The sequence below is a fragment of the Ailuropoda melanoleuca genome, chromosome 15 (genome assembly GCF_002007445.2).
Source record: "Ailuropoda melanoleuca isolate Jingjing chromosome 15, ASM200744v2, whole genome shotgun sequence".
NCBI lineage: Eukaryota > Metazoa > Chordata > Mammalia > Carnivora > Ursidae > Ailuropoda > Ailuropoda melanoleuca.
The window spans coordinates 83,884,816-83,909,018 of record NC_048232.1 but is presented as its reverse complement, the minus strand read 5'-3'; the positions used below and the strand labels follow the sequence as shown (position 1 = coordinate 83,909,018).

The following is a 24,203-nucleotide window of genomic DNA, read 5'->3' as shown; positions in this document are numbered from 1 at the left end:
TGAGCCGTCCCCCCAAATCAAAGCCCTCCCCCAAATTGGAGGAGACTGGCCCAGAGAGGAGTGAAAAGTGGCCACAGCTCTCATGGCAGCCTGAGCAGACTGAGGAAGGACAGTGTGCAAACGTCAGCACGCAGTCCGTCAGAGCCACGTGGACACCGCGTGCGTGACAAGGGGCCCAGTCTATGGGGAAGAGGCAGGCCGTGTTCTATGGGTCTCTGTGAGAGAACAAAACTGGAGAGTTTATATGAGGGCATATAGGTGTAAATCCTAGTGTTGTGGGGATTCCCATTTAAGAAAAAAAAACCCATTAAAAAAAACCCCCACAGGGGCGCCTGGGTGGCACAGTGGTTAGGCGTCTGCCTTCGGCTCAGGGCGTGATCCCGGCGTTGTGGGATCGAGCCCCACATCAGGCTCTTCTGCTATGAGCCTGCTTCTTCCTCTCCCACTCCCCCTGCTTGTGTTCCCTCTCTCGCTGGCTGTCTCTCTCTCTGTCAAATAAATAAAAATAATCTTTAAAAAAAAAAAACTGGAAAAAAATTAACAATATGGTGCTATCCATTTTAAAAACACATTCTCTGAAGTGATGAAGACACTGATCCCTCTTGGTCTCTTTATTGTGGGCAGAAGTAATCTTTATATCAGTAAAGGAACTCCACAGCCCCTTAAGTTCTCTTGTTCCAGCTTGGATATGACTTTGTTTTTCAGTCCTAGGTGAGGCAATGTTTTCTAAAAGAGGGACTCCTTTGGAAACTAGGTGCAGAAAATTCTGGCAAGTTCTCTAGATGTGATTAAGCATCGAGACTGAGCTGCATTGAGACCTAGTTTTTGTTTTTTAAGATTTTATTTATTTTTCAGAGAGAGAGCGAGCACACAAGCAGGGGGAGCGGNAAATAATGGAAAGGAATGTGGGTTTGGGGTCAGCCAGACCTGGATTAGAATCCTATCACTTTACAGCTGTGTGACCTTAAACAAGTTTCTTAACCTCTCTGAGCCTCAGCAAAATAGAAATAAGAGCACCTACTTCACTGTGAGGATTGTGAGGATTAAGAAGATGATGGATGTGAAGGGCCCAGCACAGGGCCTGAGAGGTGTGCTTAATAAGTGGAAACTGATCTATTGATTGATTGGTTATAAGACGTACATAGGCCAGCAGGAGAATTAACAGGAAGTGTGCCAGTATACATGGAGGGTGAGGGTAAAATTATATATGGAGCAGGACTGGAGGGTACCCAGGGTCAGGGAGTGTGTGTGCACGGGGGTTCAAGGTCTACTCTCCCCCAGAACCCCCAGCCCCTTCCTAGCACGTCCTACCTCCTCACTCCCCCGCACACATGGGAGCCTGAGCAGCAAAGGCTTAGCGAGAAGAGAAGGGGGAGCTGAGGAGGCCTGTGCGGGCCTCGGGCATTGCTGTCAGACGACCCCCCCTGCCCAGCCTGCCGAGCCTGCCCCACACTCACTGAATGAACTGCAGCCCCTTCTCGATGTCCGCCTTCCGTCTCTGCCTCTCCATCAGTCTCTAGGGGAGAGAGCAGTCTGTCAGTTAGTCAGCATGGGCCGGTGGCTGGTCACAGTCCCCACCCCACTGTTTGCTCTCTCTCATTCACACACTCATCCCATTTCACAGGTGCCACTGAGAGTAGTGGGCCATCTCACAGCCTACAAAGACCTTCTGAACCCAGCCACACGGTTCCCATCCTCCACGCCCACGCCCCGCTGGACTCTGGTTTTGTGCGGTGACTTTGATGGGCCGGGGGCTGCCTGGAGGCCACCTGCCTTTTCTCACACATGGCTTGGGCAGCAATTCTGCACCAGACACCCCAAGTTCAAGAAGACAACCTTGTTTTACCAGCAAACTCAGTCCAAGGAGAAGAGAGACACAAAATGCAAGATGATGCAATGATGGCTACAATGTAGCCCCACACACTGGGCCGGGCACTTTGTATAAGAATCTCTTTGAGGGGCGCCTGGGTGGCTCAGGCGTTAAGCGTCTGCCTTCGGCTCAGGGCATGATCCCAGAGTCCTGGAATCAAGCCCCATATTGGGCTCCACAGCTGGGAGCCTGCTTCTTCCTCTCCCACTCCCCCTGCTTGTGTTCCCTCTCTCACTGGCTGTCTCTCTGTCAAATAAATAAATAAAATCTTAAAAAAAAAAAAAAAAGAATCTCNGAAAAAAATCTCTTTGAATCTTTCAACAACGCCACGAGGCAGGTGTCATTTTGTCTCCATTTTACCAAGGTGGAAACAAACTCAGGGAGCCCCAGTCTTGAGCTGGCAAGCAGATACCCAAGGCCGAATTTGAACCCAGGCTATCCTCTTTTACCACCAACAGTCCCTCCACACAGCCCACATATGCCCGGAGCCGGCGTGGCCGGGTGGCATAGCGTGTGCCCCATTTTGGCAAGATGGAGGGAATGTCCCAATTCCCACGTTCTGGAAGAAGAAGACAGAGGCTCAGCAAGGCTAAGGACCGGCCTGATGACACACAGCAAATGAACGCTATTGAATGTGCGCAGGGAGCCTGCTTGGGAGAGGCAGGGAGTAAAACTGCTTAAGAAGGGAGGCTCAGGCAAAGTAGCTGGGGGTCAGGTACCTTTAGGGCAAGCCCCCCCCCACCTCCCGGGGGCCGGGAGCTCCTGGCCAGATCCAGACAGCCCACCTGGCTTCCGCGGCACCATATATGGACTAGAAGGCCCATTGAAGGTCAGCTTGTCCCACCCAGTGGCAGCCCAGAAGGGATGCGGGCCTTCCCCTGGGTCAAAACCTGAGCCTGGGGCTCCCACCACCTAGTGGGAAGGGGGCGGGAAGCTGCCTGGTCTCAAGCCAGCACTTTCTGTCCAGGCCACTCACAGGCCCCTGCCATGCTCTGCCCCACAGTGTGGCCCTCGCTCTCTCCCCCACCAGATGGTCCCAAAGAGAGGACTGCGGGCTCTGCCGGGGAACGGGGAGCACCACCAGCAGAGGGCTGGAGTGCAGACACAGGCGGGGGCACCAAGATGTAAAAAGCTGTGAAAAACACCCAGCTACTTTGGGGAGGGAGCAAGTGTGCCAAATTAATACCTTCCCAGACTTCCTTACTTCCTTGTTCTTTTTTTTTTTTTTTAAGATTTTATTTATTTGAGAGATAGAGACAGAAATAACGAGAGAGCACAAGAGCAGGGAGGAGAGGGAGAAGCAGGCTCCCCGCCGAGCAGGGAGCCCGACGCGGGGCTCGATCCCAGGACCCCAGGCTCATGACCTGAGCTGAAGGCAGACGCTTCACCGACTGAGCCACCTACGCACCCCGCTTCCTTGTTCTTTATTTCCATCTGCATCAACCACGTCCTCACAATCCTGTCTCATAAGAAGGGCAGGCGTCACTAACCCATTTTACAGATGAGGACAGTGAGGCACAAAGTATGATGTTTCTTTCCCAAGATCACTCTACCAGTGAGCAGGCAAACAGCCCTGACAGACCACATGCCATGTTCTCGGCCACACTCAGAGCAGTGCAATGCGTGTGGTCAGGGCTGGCCATAGTGTTGCTCTGGGCCTCACTTTCCTCCTCTGTGCAGCTTGTCAGCTGACAAGCCCCACCTGGAAGCGTGGCTGTGAGGCTCTAGAGAAAAGAATGTGGGATCAGGGGAGCTCAGTACCCTGCATCTTGTTCTTCCCGTGTGTTCTTCCCGTGTGTCCTTCCCAGGGAGGGGTGAAGCCACTCTGAGGCTCCTAGAACAGTGCTCTTCACACCAGAGCCTCACCCTGGGCAGGGCCTGGACCCTCTCCATGTGCCCACTACACATCTGCTTGCCCTGCCGGGGCCTGGGGTCAGGGCTCTGGACTCAGACAGACCTGGGTGCAAATGCCAGCGCTTACACTTGCCGTGTGACTGTGTGACTTTGGGCCTCGGTCTCCTGATGGGGAAAATGGGGCTGATGGCAGCTGAGGCTGTCGTGAGCATTCACAAGACAACACAGGTAGAGCTCCTAGAGCGGAGCGACAGTCCAACCACCACGGGAACACGTGTCATCAACCCTGCTCCTCCCTCTTGCAAAAACCTGCAAGTGTTTCCCGGGATGGACACAGCTATGACCCTGTTCTCCCACAGGAGGCAGGCGGTGAGGGCCCTGGGCCGCCTGGGCCTTGCCAAGCACGCCTTTTGGTTAGTCTCCCTGTCCTTAGCTTCCCTATCTGGGAAACAAGGGCTCATCCCCCTCACACCCACACGCTCCTCTGGGCCTCCATGCAGAACCGGCTGCAGTGGCCTTCCTGACCCCCGGCTTTTGCCTTTAGAGGATGCCACCATCCTCTAAAGGAAACTCCATCCTTCCTTCCAAGCCTGGCTCCTCCACAGAGTCTCTCCCCTCCCTTCAACGGGACCATCATATGCTCGTCCATCCTATTTCCTGGGAGCCTGGGGAGCCATCGATGGCTGAGACCCAGTCTTGGCCCTGCAAGGGAGTCTCACCTGGTGGGATAGACAAGGGTGCACCTATCACCATGCAATGTGGCCTAGCAAGGGCAGGGGCCTGTGAGATGGGGGCAGACCCCCACAGGCTTAGCCAGCCAGCACCACAGGGTCATGACCACTAAGCCCTGTCACTCTGACCTGGGTCAGAATGCTGCCCCATTCCTCCCCACCACCTGAAGTGTTTCCTGCACCCAGACAAGCAGACCAGCCTCCTCACTGCCCCCCACCTCCCTGAGGCCATCACAGCAGAGGGCAGGGGGCGCAGCAGGCTCTTGAGCCCTCCAATCAGACCCTGCCCTCCCCCACCTCGAGCCTCTTGATGACTCGCTTTTATTTCGGCTGACCATGGTTCTCCGCACCAGCTCAGGCCTGTGGGAGCAGCTGGCCTATCGCCCTCCCGAAGCCCAGCTCAGCCTGTAGCTCTCTCAGAAAACCACCGCGGTCAGACAGCAGTGTTTCCAGTCCCCTCTCAGCCCTACAGTCTGAGCAGACTTAACAGAAACAAGCACTGCCCAAATCCATCCCAAGAGGTGATTCTGAAGTCTGAACCCGAAGCCAAGGGAAAAACATTCCCTGCCCCAGGCAGTATGAAGAAGGCTCCTCACGTGGCCTGGCGTGAATCATCCTCTCTGACCACCAAAATCCCAAAGCCGCAGCACTGCTGTGTGCATGCACGATGGAGAGGGTTCGAAGCCCAGAGCGGACTACTCTGCCCCCATCCCTGCCCCTATTTGTGGTTTCCTGCTTTGTACGGCAGAGATTACAGATAGCACCTAGCGACAGGATTAGGACAGAGAAGGCACTGGTTTTAGGGCTGGGATATTGCAGGCACTTACCAAATGGTGGCTTTTGGATCAGAATTCCTATGCTGGGCATTCAATTCAATATCCACTATATGCCCAGTAGACACAGGTGAGAAGGCCGGGGTGCCCACCCTCCACACAGCTCTTCTCACCTGCTTAGAGACGTGGAAAGGATATCCTGGCACCTCCACCCCACACCAGACCAGACTGCTGTGGCAGAGGCTGGGATGAGGTGCAACAAAGTGGAAACACTTGGAAAACAAAGAGGACCCCATTTGAATTGGGCTTTGAAGGGTGAATAGGAGTTGGCTCACTGGTGTCAGGGAGGGAGGGCGTTCTGGCAGCCTGGATTCAATTGTTTATGAAACCCCTGTCATCTCCCACATTTTATCTGATCCTGACTGACCACCCTGGGGCTGGGCTGTTCTGGGACCCACATCTGAGAGATGAGGAAAGCGAGGCTCAGCCAGCACATGGGGCCCAGGCCTGGAACTACTGACTTTATGTCAGTAAAAACGCTGCTGTTCTCCCTCCTCAAAGGCACGGTAGAGGTGGAACCACTTGGTAGCCTTCCTAGGCCCCTAAGCCTGTGCCTGGTGCTCGTGAATACTCGTGGCCCAGAAAATGCAGGTGCGTCTGTGGGGCGATTCAGGGGAAGACTTCTGTGTGAAAATATTATGCTTCTTCCAATGTCCTGTTCTAGGGTCTATTATCCACCACGCTAGGGTCATTCTCTTGAGCATAAAGGCCCTAGGCCAGGGTGGGCAAATAGACTTCATCTCGTAAGCAATGCTGCCAGGCTGGTAGGTTGGTAGGGCTGCCCCAAGGGGCTGGGCCCCAGCGAGGCTTACAGAAAGAGTGCGCCAAGGGCAAGATTGGCCATGATAAACTAGGGATATCCAGTAGAGCAGTGTATGCCTCAGGCCTTCTGACACGCCCTCTCCGATGAGTATAACCACTGCTAAAATTCACGGTAACGCAAAGTAACGCCAAGCTGGAGGCCCAGGTCTTACTGGGGCCCAGGATGCAGAGGAAACCTCCATGCCCCCATCCTCGGGGAAGATTTTTCTGACTCTCGCAACATACTGTTGAGTTAGTCTCCTCTGTGCCAAGGGCAGAGAGAGCCCCAGGAAGGGAGGGTGTAATTTGGTCCAATCAACATCCATGACCTTCCTACTCGGTGTGAGTCATGGGGCCGGGGAGATAGAGAATGAATTGGTGGCCTAGGCCCAGCCCAGCCCTCGAGGAACTCCTGGTCCAGTAGGAGGGAAAAGACAGGTGAGCCGCCAGCTGCAGCACGGGCTAGCTGTGGGTGCAAAGGGCCTGGGAACTGAGAGGAAGGAGAGGTGGGTCCACTGGGGGAAGCCAGGCAAGGCTCTGCAGGAAGTGCTCCTTGAGCTGGATGTGAAGGAGAATGACAAGTTTCTTGGGTACCTCGGGAGAGAAGGGACAGTCCTTACAGGACACCTGTCCAGAAACGTGCACTGAGCCTGACCTGAACCCCCCAATTCCCTGTGGCATCCCACAATCTGCCCAGCTACGATGATGGGGAAGCCCAGGCCCCAATCCGCTCCGAGGCTGCCAACAGGGGTCGGCCAGTAGGCCTGGCCCACAGCCAAGAGAAAGCCAGAGGGTCACATGGCAGCAGGGGAAGGAAGCCCACATTTCCTGGGGCCTACCAAGAACCGGATACTGGGCTTACCTCCCTCTGATTGAAGGGCCTTCTGCTGGTAGCTCCAGTGGTCCTTGCTAATGACAGGAGGGGCGCAGACCAGCCCAAGAGCTGCGTAGTCTGGTACCATATCTGGCTTTGCCCAGCTGTGCCCATCCCAGAAACAAGCTACAGAGCACCTGCTAAGTGCCAGATACCCGGATGGAAGGGCAGGTAAAGTATAAAGCACACCGCCTGGAAAGGAAAACCAGAGAGGCTGCCAGACAGTGGCCCTGGGTGAGCTGGGGGAAGTGGGCAAAGCACAACCACGCCCTTAATTCTGTCATTAAATGTGAGTGGCTCTTCCATCGTGCCAAGTCCTGCTCTGGGTGCAGGGACTCGGCCATGACAGAAACAAAATCCCTGCCCTCGAAGGGCTCACCGTCTAGCGGGGAAACCAGGTTGCAGGGACACTGTTACAACATGGAAGAAAAAGAAGCTTCAATGGAGCCAGCCAGCCATCCACCTGTACCGAGCCCTTAAGGGATTCCTTCAGTGTTCTAGGCCCTGGGTATTAGCAATTAACAAAGGTGACAAAATCTCTCCTCTTTCAGAGTGTCTGTTCTGGTGGAGGAGAGATACGACAAATAAATGCATAATGGAACACAGGAAGGATACACATAGTGAAGGAAAAAATAAGGTGATAGAGTGACAGATGCTATAATTATATGGGGGACTCAGGGAAGGCCTTTTTGACATTTGAACAGAGATCAAAATGATGGAAGGGAGCAAGCCATGTGGGGAAAAGTGTTCGGGCAGAAGGAACAGTGAGTGCAAAGGTCCTGAGGTAGAGACTGATTGGTGTATTTGAGGAAGAGCAACGAGGCCAGTGTGGATGGAGCAGCATGGGTGTGCAGTGGGGAGAGTGGAGAATGGGACGCTCAGAGAGATTAGCAGGGAAGACCATACATGAGGTCTCGTCAGTGGGGCAAGGACTGTAAGATGAGAAGGCATAGGAGGTTTTGAACAAAAAAGCAGCTCTCTGGCTTTGTCCTACATGAAAATGAGTCATCATTAAATAAACCTGATTTATTTAAGTTTCGCCACAACCCCGTCAGGCAGGAAAATAGTACTCCAAGAGGCTAGGAAATTTCTTCAAAGCCACATAGTGATCCCGGAGCCTGGATTCAAAAGGCCTGGGGAGATGGGCATCGGACAGCCTCATTAACAATGTGCCAAGTAGGGGCTCCTGGGTGGCTCAGTGAAGCATTTTACTTCGGCTCAGGTCATGATCCCAGGGTTCTGGGATCGAGCCCCACATCGGGCTTCCTGCCTGCTTCTCCCTCTGCTGCTCCCCCCACTTGTGCTCTCTGGCGCTTTCTCTGTCAATAAATAAAATCTTAAAACAAACAACAACAACAACAACGTGCCAAGGGAGCAAGAGCCCCCAGCCCCAGCAAGCACCTAACGCTCACACCCTTCCCACCTTCTCAGTTTCCTTCCTCCGGAAGGAACATTTTAATACGTGGTTGTTATGAACTGAATGTTTTGTCTTCCCCCAAGTGCATATGTTGAAGCCCTACCCCCAACAGTACTATACTTGGAGATGGAGCCTCTAAGAAGTAAGTAAAGTTAAATGAGGTTATAAGGGGAGGGCTCCGATCCTGTATTTTGTTCCCACAGCCTGAGTAGACTAGTACAGGTTTTGGCCAAGAGGTGGGCTGCTGCTGTAAGAAACACCGAAGCATATGGAGGTGGCTTTGGAGCTGCACGATGGGTGCAGGCTGAGGAAGATCTGAGATGCAGCTAGAAAAACCCGATTGCCATGAAAGGATGGCTGGTAGAAATAAGGAAGTTAAAGTCAGTTCCTGTGAGGCCTCAGATGGAAATGAAGAGCAGGTTATTGGAACTGGAGGAAAGGTGATCCTTGTCATAAAGTGGCAAAGAACTTGGCTAAATTGTGCTCTAGTGGGGCGCCTGGATGGCTCAGTCAATAAAGCTTGCGGCACTTTTTTTTTTTTTTTTTAAGATTTATTTATTTGTTTATTTTAGAGAGAAGGGGGAGGGGCAGAGGGAGAGGGAGAGTGTCTCAAGCAGACTCTGTGCTGAGCACAGAGCCTGATGCGGGGCTTGAGACCTTGACTCTGAGATCATGACCTGAGCTGAAACCAAGAGTCGGACGCCCAACCAACTATGCCACCCAGGCGCCCCAAGCATGCGACTCTTGATCTTGGGGTTGTGAGTTTGAGCCCCATGTTGGGTATAGAGATGATAAATAAATAAACTTTAAAAAATTAATTAATTGTGTTCCATTTTCTTGTGAGAGGTAGAATTTGCAAGCAATGAAAATGGTTCCTTAGCAGAGGAGATTTCTTTTTGTTTTTTTTTTAAGAGATCTTATTTATTTCGGGGCGCCTGGGTAGCGCAGTCGTTAAGCATCTGCCTTCGGCTCAGGGCGTGATCCCAGTGTTCCGGGATCGAGTCCCACATCAGGCTCCTCCGCTGGGAGCCTGCTTGTTCCTCTCCCACTCCCCTGCTGTGTTCCCTCTCTCGCTGGCTATCTCTCTGTCAAATAAATAAATAAAATCTTTTTTAAAAAAAAAGAGATCTTATTTATTTCAGACAGAGAGAGAGTGAGCACGAGTGGGGGTAGGGGCAGAGGGAGAGGGAGAGAGAGACTCTCAAGCAGACTCCACGTTGTGTCCAGAGCCCAACGCGGGGCTCGACACAGGACTCCATTCCATGACCCTGAGATCATGGCCTGAACCAAAACCAAGAGTCGGACACTTAACTAACTGAGCTATCCAGGCGCCCCTAAGCAGAGAGATTTCTCAGCCAAGTATGGAAGGTGTAGGCATGGGTCCTCCTTACTGCTTATAGTAAAATTTGAGAGAAAAGAGATGAATTGAAGAAGGAATTGTTAAACAAAAGGAACTAGAACTTGAAGAACTGGAAAATTCTCAGCCTATCCATATTGCAAAAAAATGAGGAAGCGCGTCCTGACGAGAACACTAAGGATGTGGCTGAACAACCATTTGATAAGGAGATGAGTATGGGTATGAACCACATATCGAATCAGCTAGCCGCAGAAGTCAGAAACAGAGATGGGATTTTACCAGCAGAAACACTACCACTTGGAATCAGAGGGGACAGAGAAAACTGGATGACAGAACACAGAAAAGCTGCTGGACTTCCCAAATTCTACAGGACCGGACCATAGAGCTATTTAGAAGCAAACATGCTCTATCCTTCAAGAAAAGGGAAGTCTGACCCTGAGTCACAGATCATCAGAGCTGCCTTGGTGGGGCCACCGATTCCTTTTCAGAGCTGTGAGGGTGTGCTGTACCCTGATGGGCCAGCAAGGAGGAACAGCAAGTCAAAGAAGATGATTCTCAAGCCTTTAAATCAAATGGAATTTGCCCCATTGGGTTTTAGACTTGCTCGGCCCGTCACCACTCTCCTCTTTCTGACTGATCCCTTTTGGAATGGGAATGTCAATCCTACGCCTGTCCCACCACTGCTTTTCAGGAGCACATAACCTGTCTGGTTTCACAGGCTCACAGCTGGAGAGGAATTTACTCTGGATGAATCTGCCTCCAGTCTCACCCAGACCTGATTTAGATACTTAGATGAGACTTGGGACTTAAGACTTTAGAGTTGATGCTGGAATGAGTTAAGACTTTGGAATGGAATGAATGCATTTTGCATATTTTAAGAACATGAACTTGAGGGGGCAAGGGGCAGAATTTATACACTAAATGTTTGTGTCCCCCCAAAATCATATGTTGAAGCCCTAACCCCCATTATGACTGTTTGGGAAATAGGACCTCTAAGGAGGTAATTAATATTAAATGAGGTCATAGGGTGGGGCCATGGTCTGATAGGGTTAATGTTTTTATTAGAAGAGACACCAGAGAGCTCTTCCTTTCTCCCTGCCCACACAGGGAGGAAAGGTCAGATGAGGCCACAAGGAGAAGGCAGCCATCTGCAAGCCAGGAAGAGAGTTCCCATCAGAAATTGAATCTGCCAGCGCCTTGATCCTGACCTTCTAGCTTCCTGAACTTTGAGAAAGTAAATTTCTGTTGTTTAAGCCACTCAGTCTATGGTATTTTGTTATAGCATCCTCAGCAGACTGACACAGTGGTTAAAAGAGCATTTGTTCTCAGCTGAAGAGGGAGATGAGTTCCTTGAGGGTGAGGATAGGGATGGGGCATGCTTGGTCAGGGCACACGGTAGAAGAGCAAGAAGCATGTAAGTCAAACAACTTTTATCTCTTTTTAAAGAAAAACGTGCAAGAAAAGGAAGGAAGGAAGGAAAAAGTCCAAGGAGAAAACAGGCCAGAGTCTCCCCAGGATTCCACCACCAGGCAGGGCAGTCCCCTCTCCCCTACTCTAGGTCCATATTCTTATAATTTGGGAATTTCAAGCTGAACTTACCTCAAATGGCTCTTCCCAGAAATAGCCATGAATTAAGGAACCAACAGGAAACAATTCCCTCAGCATGTCAGCACAGTATGTCACCACACACCCAGGTTCACAAGCGAGTTGAAATCCAAGCCCTGTTCCTTATTAACTGTATGCAAGTTGCTTCATTTCTCGTGTTTCACTTCCCTCATTTCTAAAACAGGGACACTAGTACCTTCTTCCTTTTTTTTTTTTTTAAGATTTTATTTATTTATTTATTTGATAGAGAGCAAGAGTGGGCCTGAGCACGTGAATGGGGGAGTAGCAGGGGAAGAAGCAGACACCCCACTGAGTGGGGACTCCCAACTCAGGGCTTGATCCCACCACCCCGAGATCATGACCCCGGCGGAAATCAAGAGTCCCACGCCTAACTGACTGATCCACCCAGGCGCCCCAAGGATACTAATACCTTCTTTACGGCGTTGTTGTGAAGATTCGATGAGATGCCAGGCACAGAATAAGCATTTAATATCAACCATGGCTATTGTATGATCATTATGATTACTTAACAAGAGGGGCAAAGAACATACACAGGAAATCCACAGGAACTGTGAATCATGAAGAAGACACTCGAACTCACTGAACCACAGGATAAACAAGACTCCACTTGGCACCTCTGAGACTACTGTGAGAGGAAAGCCTGCTTAATGCAGGCCGAGGAATGGCTACTCTCCAATGCGGCAAGCACAAAGACAGCCCGGACTGCCAACATCTACCAAAAAGAACAAGGCACCCAGTTGCCCTTCATTCTCCCCAGCACAGCCCCCAGCCTGTTCCTTTCCCAGTCACTCAGGGGGCCCTGCACTGGACTCAGCCAATCATAATGGTCCTTTTACTTGCCGGTGATTGGATTAGCCAAGGGCAGGCGACATCATCCTGACCAATGAGAGAGGAGAGGAAGTCAGCAAAGGGGTTTCTGGGAATGGTTTTCTTCACACTTAAAAAGGGACAGAAGCCATCGTTCCTTTCCTGCCGCTGTATGACAGCGGGTAGTGAGATGCACGCGCTGGGGATGGCGGAGCAGAAAGACAGACCAAAGGTGTTCAGTGACATTTCTGACCCCTCAGTTAGCTGATCCTGGGACTGCTCCGCCTCATTTATCACCTGAGATTATAATAAACGCCCGTTTTGAGGTAGCAATTCTGTTACTTGCAGCCAAAAGCCTTCTACATGATAAAGTGCCCTTTCCTTTTGACCCAGAAACTTCACTTCCAAGAATTTAATCTACTAAAATCCTTGTACAAGCACTCAGTTATATTTGTACGGGATGTATTTTTTTAAGAGTGAAAAACTAGAAGGAACTTTAACGTCCACCAGTAGAGAATCAATCCATTGAGTTAGAGTACACCCTTCTATGGAATACAATGCAGCTATTGAATCTATTTATATGCCTTGTCATCGGGATGCCGCCATTCATAGTTGAGAGAAAAAAAAAGCAGCAGATTCCAGAACATTCTGTATTGTATGATCACATCTGTGTGCAATGTGTGTTTACATCAAGAGGAAGTCTGAAAGATATTCACCAATTTAACTGGTTCTCTCTGGGGACTGGGGTCTGCCAAGGGGCAACAGGACACAGAACACTTTCTGCTTTATGGACCTCAGCATTATTTGGATTTTTTGCACAGAGCAAGTATTAACCTTATAATCTAAAATACAAAATGAGATGACTAACTTGAGACCAACCTGGTAGGGCAGAGGCCAAGTGGGAACCAGTAGCCTGTTTTCAAACCCAGTGTTCCCAAGTCTGCCCAAGTGTCATGGGCTGTTCTTCCAAAGAGAAAGACCAAACCATTGACCTGCAAACCATGAAGGAAGCATACTTTTTCTTTTTCTTTCCCCGCCCCCCTACCACTTTTGAGAAGAGTTTGATTTTGACAGGATGTCAGAGATTCAGATCTTCATCAGACCAGGCAGAGACTGCGCCAGCCTCTTCAAAAATCTCAATGCCTGGCCCTGTGCTTGGTGCAGAACCAAGTGCTCCGTAAATGGTGGTAAAAGAAACGGACCAATGAATCAATTCACCCAACCCAGGCATTATATAGATAAGAATGAATGAGTTGAATACATGAGAAAAATGGACACTGAAATAATCAAGTAATAATATTAACATTTGCTGAGGGGTTACCATGTGCCAGGGGCTGGCATGATCTCTCTCTCTCTCTCTCTTTTTTGGCATGTCATGATCTCTTTATACATAATACTTTTCAGCACACCCTGTGAGACAGCCTATCATCCTCATTTTGCAGAGGAGAAAAGAGAAGCACAGAGAAGTTACATGACTTCCCCAAGGTGACACAGCCGGCACATGATAGAGCTGGGATTTAAATCCTGGCAGCCTGGCCCTGGGGCCCACACGCATCACCATCTCTGTTGCCCATTAAGCAATCAGACCCAGCCTTAGGACTCCTCAACCTGTCCTCACGCTCCAGTCTCCCCCACCCCCAAATAATTCCCTCCCCTGATCCTGAATCCCCTTCTGAATAATGTACAACATCTCTTCCTTTTCTTGGTCACGTTTCATGAAATGTAGTCTACACTGTCTCTACATCCTCACCTCCCACTCCCCAAATCTCAGCAACCCCCCTTCCACTCCACCAAAGGTGCTTGCCAAGGGTCCTCCCCATCCCAGGGACCTCCTGGTTGCTGAGTCCAGTAGAGGGACAGTTTGTCACTCGCCTTTTTCAGGACTCTCAGCTGCAACTGCCAGGTCCTTCTCACACCTCTCTGATCGGTCCTGTTCTGTCTGTTAGGGGCTCCTCTTCCTCTGCCCAGGTCTCAAGACCAGTGCATCTGAGCTTCCATTTAAAGGACAGTGCTCCTGCTCTCCTCACTCTGCATGCTCTCCCTAGATGAGCTCTTACATTTCATGATCTCGTGAGTCATGTCGATGACTCACAAATCTGTTCCTCCCGCCAGGCTCGCCCCCTCCCCAATATTTCAGATTCATGTCTCTTACTCTCTGAGTGGTGCTACCTAGATGTCCAACACCCAGGCTGCTTAGGACCTCCATGCTTTTCCAAATCCTGGGCCCTCTACCTAGAATGCCCTCTCCCCACATGCGCACCTAGCCAACTCCTATTCATTCGTTAAGACCCAGCCTGGACACTTCTGTGCCCGGCAAGTTCTCCCAGGTGCCCATCCCAGTTGGGTGCTCCTCCAACTTACCATGTTCCAAACTTAACTCAGCAGCATCTCTCGTGCTCCTACTCCCCCGAACTCCAGTCACAGCTCCAACTGCCATCCTGTTCTCAGTCCCCAGTTCCTTCCACCATTACCTCCGAAACAGTTCTCCACTCTGCAGCTCCTCCCACCACCTCCATGACCACGGCTCTCAGGCCCTCAGCATCTCCTGTCAACAGCCTCCAACAAGCCCCCTCCAATCTGCTGCCACTTGCTGGTCAAGGATGTTTGTCCAACACGTATGTCAATGTCACTCCCCTGCTCAAAACCCTTCCAGGTGCACACGTGTGCACACACAGATGAATGCGGCTTTTTCTTTTTTAAAGGTGAAAACTGAGTAAGGGCTATAGGCTCCTAAGTCACCAATATGAACTTTCTGGTTCTGATCATGTACAACCACTATATGCCATCATCAGGGGGAGCTGGGTGAAGGGAACTCTTTGTACTATTTTTGCTACTTCCTGTGGATAGAAGTTGAAAAACAAACAAAACCTTGATGACACCCACTACCAGAAGGACAAAGGCCAAGCTGCTCATCGCGGGCACGCAGCACTGTAGGGAGTGCCTGGCCTCCCCTCCAGCCCCATGGCTGGCCTGGAAGGTTACACTCTGATAATGTCAGACCCAAGCTGCCCACGCTGTCTGGAACAGCCCTCACACCCACTGCTTCCTTCCCACCCTGGCTAGCGCCTGGTGCTTCTTTAAAGCCCAGCTGAGGTGGCTCCTCTAGCCGGAAGACTCTTTCCCCAACCCCCACCCTAACACAGCACCCAAGGCTCAGCACAACCACTGCACTCACCCTAGTTCACCGATGGTGTGTGCTTACGTCCCCATCTCTCCCTGAACTATGGGCTCTGTGAAGGCAGAAGCTGCATCTGAATCATCTCTGGGCAGCATACGGGGACTGTAAAGATGCTGATTTCAGTCCTTTATTAAGCTTTTTCTCCTACCAGGTAGGAGAGCTTTAAATATAATACTTAATTCTCTGGGCCCCTAGTTGGCGCAGTCAGTGAAGCGTCTGACTCGGTTTTGGCTCAGGTCATGATCTCAGGGTTGTGAGATTGAACCCTGCACCCGGCTCTGAGTACAGCGAGGGGTCTGCTAAAGTTTCCTTCTCCCTCTGCCCCTCCCCATGCATTCTCTCTCTCTCTGTCTCAAAAAAATCAATAAATCTTTAAAAAATCTCACAACACCCCATAAGAAAGTACTATTATCAACCCCATATTACAGATGGGGAGACCAAGGCACAAGGAGGTGAACTAACCTCCAAGGGCCACACAGATTGTAAGTGACAGAGTGGGGACTTGAACCCTGGCACTTGGGCTCTGGAGCCCACGCACTCTCACCTCCCAACTCAAAGGTACTTCCTCCCCCATCCCCACCAGCTGCCTCCAGCCTCATCCCACATTCCACCTGCCTGGCTCTCACCTACCCCACGTTTTATGGAAAAGGAGCAGACAGTGTGGACTGCAGAGTTGCCACACACCACATGAACACTACCTGAGGTTACGTCATCTCCAAAGATGGCTGACACTTTTCCTGACTCACCAGGCCCTCAACAGCTTGCTCAGAGACCAGCAAAGATTCCATTTTGCTGTCCTTGACCTCACTTGTCAGAATCCCAGGTCAGCATTTATCCCTTCCGCACAGGCTTCGTACACCCTGTCTGTCCACCGAAGGACTCTCTGCTCCAAGGAGGTCGAGGAAGGGTCTTGGCTCATTTCTGGGGCTTATGTGTTGGGTGTCATGCACCTCTTATGGCAATGGTTTTGAATCTGTGGACCACAGCGAGAATTCAGGGGGCCATGAACTTGGATGGGAAAAAACGCAAGTTCTTTTCACTAACCCCTACCTGGTATTTAGCATTCCCTTTAATTACGAATGCAGGCCATAGGCTGCAGTAGTGTCGTGCTAGAAATCGCAGCTCTTTCCCTGTCACATTTCAGCTACTGCCCGCACAACAAAATATTGTTCACGCTCATCACAACTTCGAAATCATGGTGCTTGTATCAGCCTCACTGCCAGATCTTGTTTTATAGTGCACTGAGAGAAGAGCCCGGCCACAGTTCAGGAGAACTGGTTTCCTCCGCAATCCTGTGTATTTTACTTCATGCATTTAAAAACAGGATTCTGGGGCACCTGGGTGGCTCAATCAGTGAAGCGTCCAACCCTTGATTTTGGCTCAGGTCATGATCTCAGCGTCCTGGGATCGAGCCCCATGTCCTTGTTATCAGGCTCTGGGCTCAGCGGGGAGTCTGTTTTTCCCTCTGTCCCTCCCCCTGCTCATGCCCCCTCTCTCTCAAATAAATAAAATCTTTTAAATAAATAAATAAGCAAATAATAAAACCAGTATTCTGAGAGGCTGTTCCTGGGCTCCCCCAGGCTGCCCAATGGGTCTGCAGTGCAGAGATGATTTAGAAGCCCGGTCCTAAGGAATCATGTTTATCCCTACCATAATCTCAAAAGCAGGTGCTATTAATCCCACTTTCCACAGAAAAGCTAGGCTTGAAAATAAATAAACAGATAAAGTCTTAAACAGAAGTGAGGCTTGGAGAGTCTCTGACCTGCCCAAGGCCACCCAGCTGCTGAGGAAGAAAGCTAGAGGCACTAGGCACCACGTCAGGCTCCACCAGAAACCACCTGTCAAGGAATGAACACAAGAAATGGACCGCCCACAGGCCTCGGCAACTTGCAGACTGTTTGCTTTTAGCTACCTTGAACAGAAACCAAAGTTCAGGAAACTTCCCTCAGCGCCCCCCTCCCCCATGGCCCCCCTCTAAGCCAAGCCAAGAGTAAGCGGCAGAGCATAACCCTCCGGCCTGCAGCCCTCTGGTTACAAACCGCTTTTACTTTCTTGTCTTCTGCTCATAGCTACTTGGGGGCCGCAGTGCATGGGAAGGGTTCACACCCACAACTCTGTCTCCAGGGGTTCCAGGGGACCTGGTTCCAATCCCAGCACAGCCCCACCCTAGTGTTGAGGGCACCTCTCTGAGCCTTGGATTTGTCATTTGGGAGATGGAGCTCATGATATACCCACCTTGCAAGATGATTTTGCAGATTTCTATAGTGGGCCCCTAACCCCCATATCCAAGAGATCGGACATTTGCTTTTCTCCTGCACCCGTACTGTTAGAGAGGACCTGGCAACTTACAAAAGTACCCCGTAACTGCTTTTTGATCAGTCAACACCAATTCCTTTGCAGTTTTTATCTACCTAGGCCACCCTTTTTTGGCAAGGGCTGCTCTGGACCACCCTGCTACTATTATTCATTTATTCAACAAATAACCACAGAGCACCTTTGTGTGCCAGGGGCTCTGCCAGATGCTGGGGGGATGAAATTAATAAAGTCCCTGACCTTGTAGAACTAGAGGTCCAGGCGTGGGAAGACACATAAACAGGCCAAAGTTAAATGCACACGACAAGTAAGGCTACAGAGAAGAGTTAGAACCAAACTGAAATCGGAAATGTGGCAGGGAGTGACAGCCCTTCGGGGAGGGAGCATTTAAGAGAAATAGGAAGGAGCCAGCCACGGGAACACAGAAGGTAGGTAAGTGTGCACCAGCAAAGCGTCCAGCAAAGGTAAGGGCCCTGAGGTGCGAACAAGCTCGGAATGTTCGAGGAAAAGACAGAAGGCCAGTGTGACCGCAGCGCTAGAGTGAGGGCAAGCCAAGTAGGAAGCAAGTTTCGAGAGGACGAGTAAGGCTGGTTAGAAAGCTATGTGCAGGCCGGACTGGGGAGCCAGCACTGCGTTGTGTGTGTGTGTGTGTGTGTGAAGAAGCCACTGGAAGCTTTTCAGTAGAGGAGGGACAAGATCCCATTTAAATCTTGAGAAGATCCATCAGGCTGCTGCATTGAGGGTAGATGACAAGAGGGGAAGCTGGAAGATGAGTTAGCAAACTATTGCGGTGGGCCTGGCCGGATCAAGGTAGGCAGTGGGGAAGATTCAGGAACATTCTGGAGGTTATAGCCACCACAACAATGCTGTCACACCAGTGGTCTTAATAGTTTTCAAATTCTTTTCATTTGACTCTCTCAGCACACCCAGGGAAGATGGGACTGAATCGGTGAGGCCATTTCACAGAATGAGACACTGAGGCCAAGAGTGACAATATGATTGTGCCCCCAGAACACACAGCTAGTGTGTGCTGGAGTTGGGAATGAAACTCAGGACTTTGGACTCCCTGCCCTAAGTTCCTCTGCCTGCCAGGGGGACAGGGAATGACACGGAATGCTCCAGAGAACAAGAGCACAGGTGAACCTCTGTAAACCCCGGAAGGGTCACAGCCTCCACCTCCCCTGCACCCTCACAGCAGGTGATCAATGGATGCTCGCCGGCTGACCCCAGCACTTTGGAAGACAAGGCTCTCCCAGGGAACGTAACACCCTGTTCCCTTTCCAAGCCACAGCGTGGAAAGGATAGGAAGAGCTGGAGGGCCGGTGACCCCTCCATTTTCTTCTTCTGCAAAACAAGGACTTCTTACCTTTTAAAGAAGTGTCAAGAGGATTCATGAGAATATGGCCCAAAACACAATACAAACAATAGATAATTGAGATTTCTGGATAGATAAGAGCTTCAAGGAGACTAAAAGAACTTGTGGGGCGCCTGGCTGACTCAGTCGGTAGAGCACGCGACCCTTGATCTCAGCGTCGGGAGTTTGAGCCCCACATTGGGTGTAGAGATTACTAACTAACTAAACAAAATAACTTGAAGGCACCTCTCTTGCAGAGCAGCTAAGACCCTGGGCTCGGGAGGGCAAACTGCCTGGCTCCCTCTGACCCCGACTCCCGGCTCTACCACAGCCCGGTGATCTTGAACCCTGTTTCCTCATCTGCAAGATGGGGCTGCGAAAACTCGTTCCTGCCTCAAAGAGTTGTTGAGCGGATTCAGTAAGAGAAGGCCCAGACAGCGCCAAGCACAGGGCTGGCACACGGCAGCCTTCAGTACGTGGTGGCTGGGGTCCCGAACGGCCGCTGCTGCCATCAAGCCCGTGGGTCAGGCTCCAAGTGGGGGCTCGGCCCCGCGGCTGCCCGAAGTCGCCTACAGCAGGGTTCTGAACGCAGCAGTGGCCCCACAGCCTGATGGGGAAACAGCGCTCACACACCTGCAGAAGCCATCAGCGCGAGAGCCGAGAAACAGACTTCCTAGGGAAATAAATAAGGCAGGAAGGAGCCCCGTAGCTGGTGATGACAGAGAAAGGAAAGTGAGCCCGTTTTCTATGGGCCATTAAATGTGATGAAAGGAGCTGGCTTCCGTGGAGGCTCCCGGGAGCTGACACGTAGCAGTCACTTCATCAGGCCAGGCCGAGGCTCCAGCTTCGGCTTGCAGCCAGACTTCCCCAGAGGACACCTGCACCTCTGCCATCTGAAGCTACCACTGCCCGACCCGTCGCTCTCTCCGCCCGTCCCTCCCAGTCCCTAGTCCCACTCGGAGCCAGCTCAGGAGCCAGGCTGCCTGGGTCTGCTCTCCAGCTCTGCCGTTGCACCTCCCTTGACAGTTTCTTCATCTGTAAAATGGGGACAGTTATAGTGCTTACCTGTAGGGCTGTTACAAAGATTAAGTAAACTCATCTAGGAAAAAGCACTCACAACAGGGCCGGACTATAGGAAATGCTGGCTTGGGTAATGGCTACAGGATTAAAAATCTTAAAAACCTTCCACGCGTAGTTCTTCTCATCTGACTCTCCTGCCCTGTTCCCCGGGGCACTGGGCTTCTCCCCACAGGCTACCATCACACACCATCAAACCTCAGGGCTTGTATTCAGAAAGGGAGATTTCCGCCCACAGAACCCCAGGGCCGTGAACTCACACCTGCACCCCACATCGTGTCTGGACCAGGTGGTCTGCCCGGTCCTTCTTCACACTGCCCTGCCTTTGCCCGGCTCAGTGCTTCTTCTCAGGATGCCTTCTCTGGCCTTTTTGAACCCACCTCCCAAATGTTCAAGTGGTAGTTCTTCTAGGAAGACTTCCACCCCAGGGCAAAAAGAAAACCCTTCCTCCTCTACAAGGGGGTATAATTCAACATGACAACACATTGGCTGAATGTGCCCTTCTGTCACCTCCACTGAGGCCTGGGGCACATGGGGTGAATCAGACCCAGTGTCTGCCCTTGGGAAGCTCAGGTTAATCACCCTTATCATCCTCCTTTCCAAAAGACAAGCTCCCTCAAGGTGTCGAGCCAGGCACCCGCAGGCACTGAGGAAGTGAACTGAGATTCCACACTCAGAGCCCAGTCCTCCTTCACCACCATTCTGCCTTCTCCAGGCATGCTTCCAGAAATCTCCTAAGTACTTTCACTGGGCCAGCCCCGTGAGCCCCTGGGATATAAGGGAGTTCAGTAAAACTCCCCAGCCTTGGGGAGCCTGCTGGTCTTTGGGGTTAAGCCCCCACCCCCAATGCATTTACCAAATTAGACTGTCCTGGTCTCTGTTCTTCGTCTACACATTTGAAATGGAGGCAAGCCAATTCTGACACCAATCTCCACATAGCACCCTCGACAGTCACATAAGCCTGGGTTCCAATCCAGGTGGCTGACATCGGGCCAGCCACATGAATCCTGCGTTCCTCAGTTTTTCCATCCGTGAAATGGAGACAAAAACCCCCCCCCCCCCCGGAACCACCGTAAGAGTCAGAATGTCCATCAGCCTCCCGGCACAGAAGCAACTGTGGCCAGCCCAGGAATTCCCTTCCTCTTCTCTCCCCCAGCCAAACCTCCCCATTCGGTCAAGCTCAAGATCCAGTTCCTGGAGGAAGCCTCCCCTAACTTTCCCAGGTTACCCTGAGAGCTCTCTCTTCTGCTCCCTCCCACTGCATTGACTCCAGTATTGAGCACGTCTTGGTCTTCTCATGGGTTCTACTAGGGTTGACTTTCTTTGCAGCCAGAATCTAAATGACAAACTCAACCCCAAGACTGCCCCACAGCATCTCACCATGCTCACAGAAGGCATTCAAAAACTAACTTGCTAAGGTGGCCCAGGCCTCTGGGAAAGGCTGAAGACTGGAGTCTGAAAACTAAGTGGGGACGCTAGCTCTGCTGTGTGACTTTCCAGGGGGACGTTCGATTCTAGAAGCCTCAGGTTTCTCATCTGGAAAATGAGGATTGAATAATGTCTACCTGACATGGTTGCTATGGAGCACAGACGAGCTAGCATATGTGAAAGCCCTTTTGTTATAAACTAAAAAGTTCTATTTAAGGGATTATTATTTTCAGAGTCTCAAATCCAAACCTACTGACGCCTTAACTTTCTTATACCTAGAGACTAGCTCATCCCACAGAGCTTCTTAGCCCCAAATAATCCACCCACACCCGCATCCTTAATTGTCCATCCCAAACAAAAAGCCAACAGCCTAGAATTCAGAGGATCCGTAGGACACAAACCTGGTTCTTGCTCAGGGACCACAAAATCTCTCTCTGATCCTCAGATCTCATCCCTCCTCAACACGGGTTTCTCCTTCCCCGCTTGAGGTAGCTCATGCCTCAAACCTGCCCCAATAGCATTTTGGCCAGGCATCGTTCTACCCCGCAGTCCAATTTCTATGGGAAGTCAAAATGGGGAAAGAAGACTTTGGTGGGTACAGTTGTCTGTGGGGAGGGGGGCAGTAGTAGTCTTGGTAGTAGAATAAAGATGCCGCTGGAATTTTGTGTCCAACAGTTGCTAAATGTACTATAATTATCCCATTTGTGTGAAAATCCAAGGATCTGCATTCTGCTATTTTCATGGGACTGGATGAATTGCAGATGCTGAGGAAAATGGTAAGAAGTTGGGGTTCAAAGTATGGTACCTAGATACCAAAGTCTCTGTGAGCAGCCCCAGAGAAACGAAATCCCGGACAAAGCTGCTGTGGGCCCCCAGTCCCCCGGTCCAGGCCCAGCCCCCTTCACCAGCCCCAGACTCCCCCTTTCCTGGCTCCAGCCCCTAATCTTCCCCATTGATGCCATGTTGGCACCACAGCCATCAGGGGCAGAGGGAACGTTCCTACGTTTTTTGTTTTTTTCTCCTGGGAAAACTGCTTTGTCTCTGCGAAAGACCCCCAAACCAGGCACCTTATAAACATCTGAGCCAGAGAGATTTTAAAGGGAAAGAGGGGAAAGGAGGGTGCGGGCCCGGGGAGGGGGGGTTCCCTGAGGCCCGCTGAGGGTGGGAGGAGGGTCCGAGGCCCGGGTCAGTGACTCTGGGGCGCCCATCTCCGGGGGGCGCCCCCAGGCGCTGGAGCTGCCCCCCTCCCCGCCCCCCGCAGTCCCCGCGCGCTCCCGGCCCAGCGACCCGCCCCGCTCAGGCCTCCCAGCCTAGGGACGGATCTCGCGACCGGAAATGCCCCCCTGCCCAGACCGCGCCCCCCTTTCCTGCCGCCCCCTCCCCCCGGGCCGGGCCGCAGGCCCCGGATCCCCGGGCTCGCGTGGCCGCCGTAGCCGGCAGAGGCGACCCGTCGGCGGCCGCGCTCCTCGGCCTTTGCTGCGGTCCCTTCAACTATTGGCGCTGCGGGGCCAAGGCGCACACAAAAGGAAGGGGCGCGCTGCCAGAATCGCCCCTGCCAGCCCCCTCGACCCTCTTTGCGGGGGCCGGCAAAGCATCCGCGCACCCCAAAGCTCCGGATGCCGGGGCGGGAGCCCCCAAGGAAGAAAATTCCAAGGCACCCCCCTGGGAGCTGCATGGGCGGCCAAATCACCCAGCGGCAGGTGCCCCCGGCCGCACAACTTTGAAACTTTGGGGCAGGGCACGGGGACGGGGAGGGAGAGCCCCAAAAAAGAGGAAATGAAGATTTGGCGGCTCTTTATTTCTGCAAAATGCACTTTGCGGGTGGCCCGGCGCAGCTTCGGCCTGGCCAGGGCTCCCCGCGCGTCCTCCCGGCCCGGCGCGGCCCCCGGGCGCCCCCGAGCCCTCCCGCGCCCGCCGCTGGGACGCGGTCGGGCCCCGGCCTCTACCCCGCCGAGCTCGGGCCGCGCGCAGCACTCACCTCGGCCGGGCTGCGCTCCCCGCGGGCCTGCGCCGAGCCCGATAAATGGTATGCTATGACTAGAGGTATGATTACGTTATTATTATTAGTAATAATAAGAGTAAATGCTATTTAATTACGGGCGGCCGCATCCTGCTCCCGGCGCCGCCGCCCCGGCAGCTCCGTCCATGTGGCTCCGGAGCGCTTTACTTTCATTTCCAGCCGCCTCGGCCGGCCGCTCGCGGCAGCACCCGCTGGAGGCACCCTCTCCCTGCAGCTCTTCCTCCTCGGGTCCTAGAGCGCGGCTTCCTTCGCCTCGCGCCCGGGGTGGGCGGCGCGGGCTGCGCACCTGGGGGCGGGGAAGTCCCCCTGCCCCGTGGAAAGCTCATGCCTGGAATCCACCTTTATTCCCTTTAAACGTGGCCTTCCCTTGTAGGGCTTTTTCGGTGGGCAAGTCTGTATTTGTGGGCTGATGCTGGTCAAGCTCAGCACCTTGGCCCTTCCCCATCGGTGTAAAAAGCCCCCACGTTGCCAGGTGCTTTCACAGAAAGCTCCCCCCAAAACCCTAGCTGCTTTGTGCCCTTAGCACGGATGAGGACCAGAGGCTCAGAGAGGCATCAGACCTTCAGTCGACTGGTGTTTTATGTTTGAGATCTTTCCAGAAAGGATTTGAGGCTACTTAGAAGACCCAGTAGGTAAAGGGAGATGAACCAGAGAGACTGGCAG

The 24,203-nt window shown here is 52.1% G+C and overlaps 1 protein-coding gene across 5 annotated transcripts in view; it reads right to left on the bottom strand.

The window, feature by feature from the left end:
* The window catches only part of ZC3H7B (zinc finger CCCH-type containing 7B), a 58,162-nt gene extending 34,389 nt beyond the window's left edge, over positions 1–23,773 (bottom strand). For 4 of the 5 annotated variants that reach the window (XM_034644503.1, XM_034644504.1, XM_034644505.1 and 1 more), the window contains exons 1-2: positions 23,499–23,773; positions 1,458–1,516 (exon numbers count right to left, since the gene is read on the bottom strand). In XM_034644503.1, coding sequence (XP_034500394.1) covers positions 1,458–1,510 — 53 coding nt within the window. In that variant the 5' untranslated portion in view covers positions 1,511–1,516; positions 23,499–23,773. The remainder of the gene's footprint in view (positions 1–1,457; positions 1,517–23,498) is intronic. The other variant, XM_034644507.1, reaches the window with a different exon arrangement.
* Between the last annotated feature and the right edge of the window lie 430 nt (positions 23,774–24,203).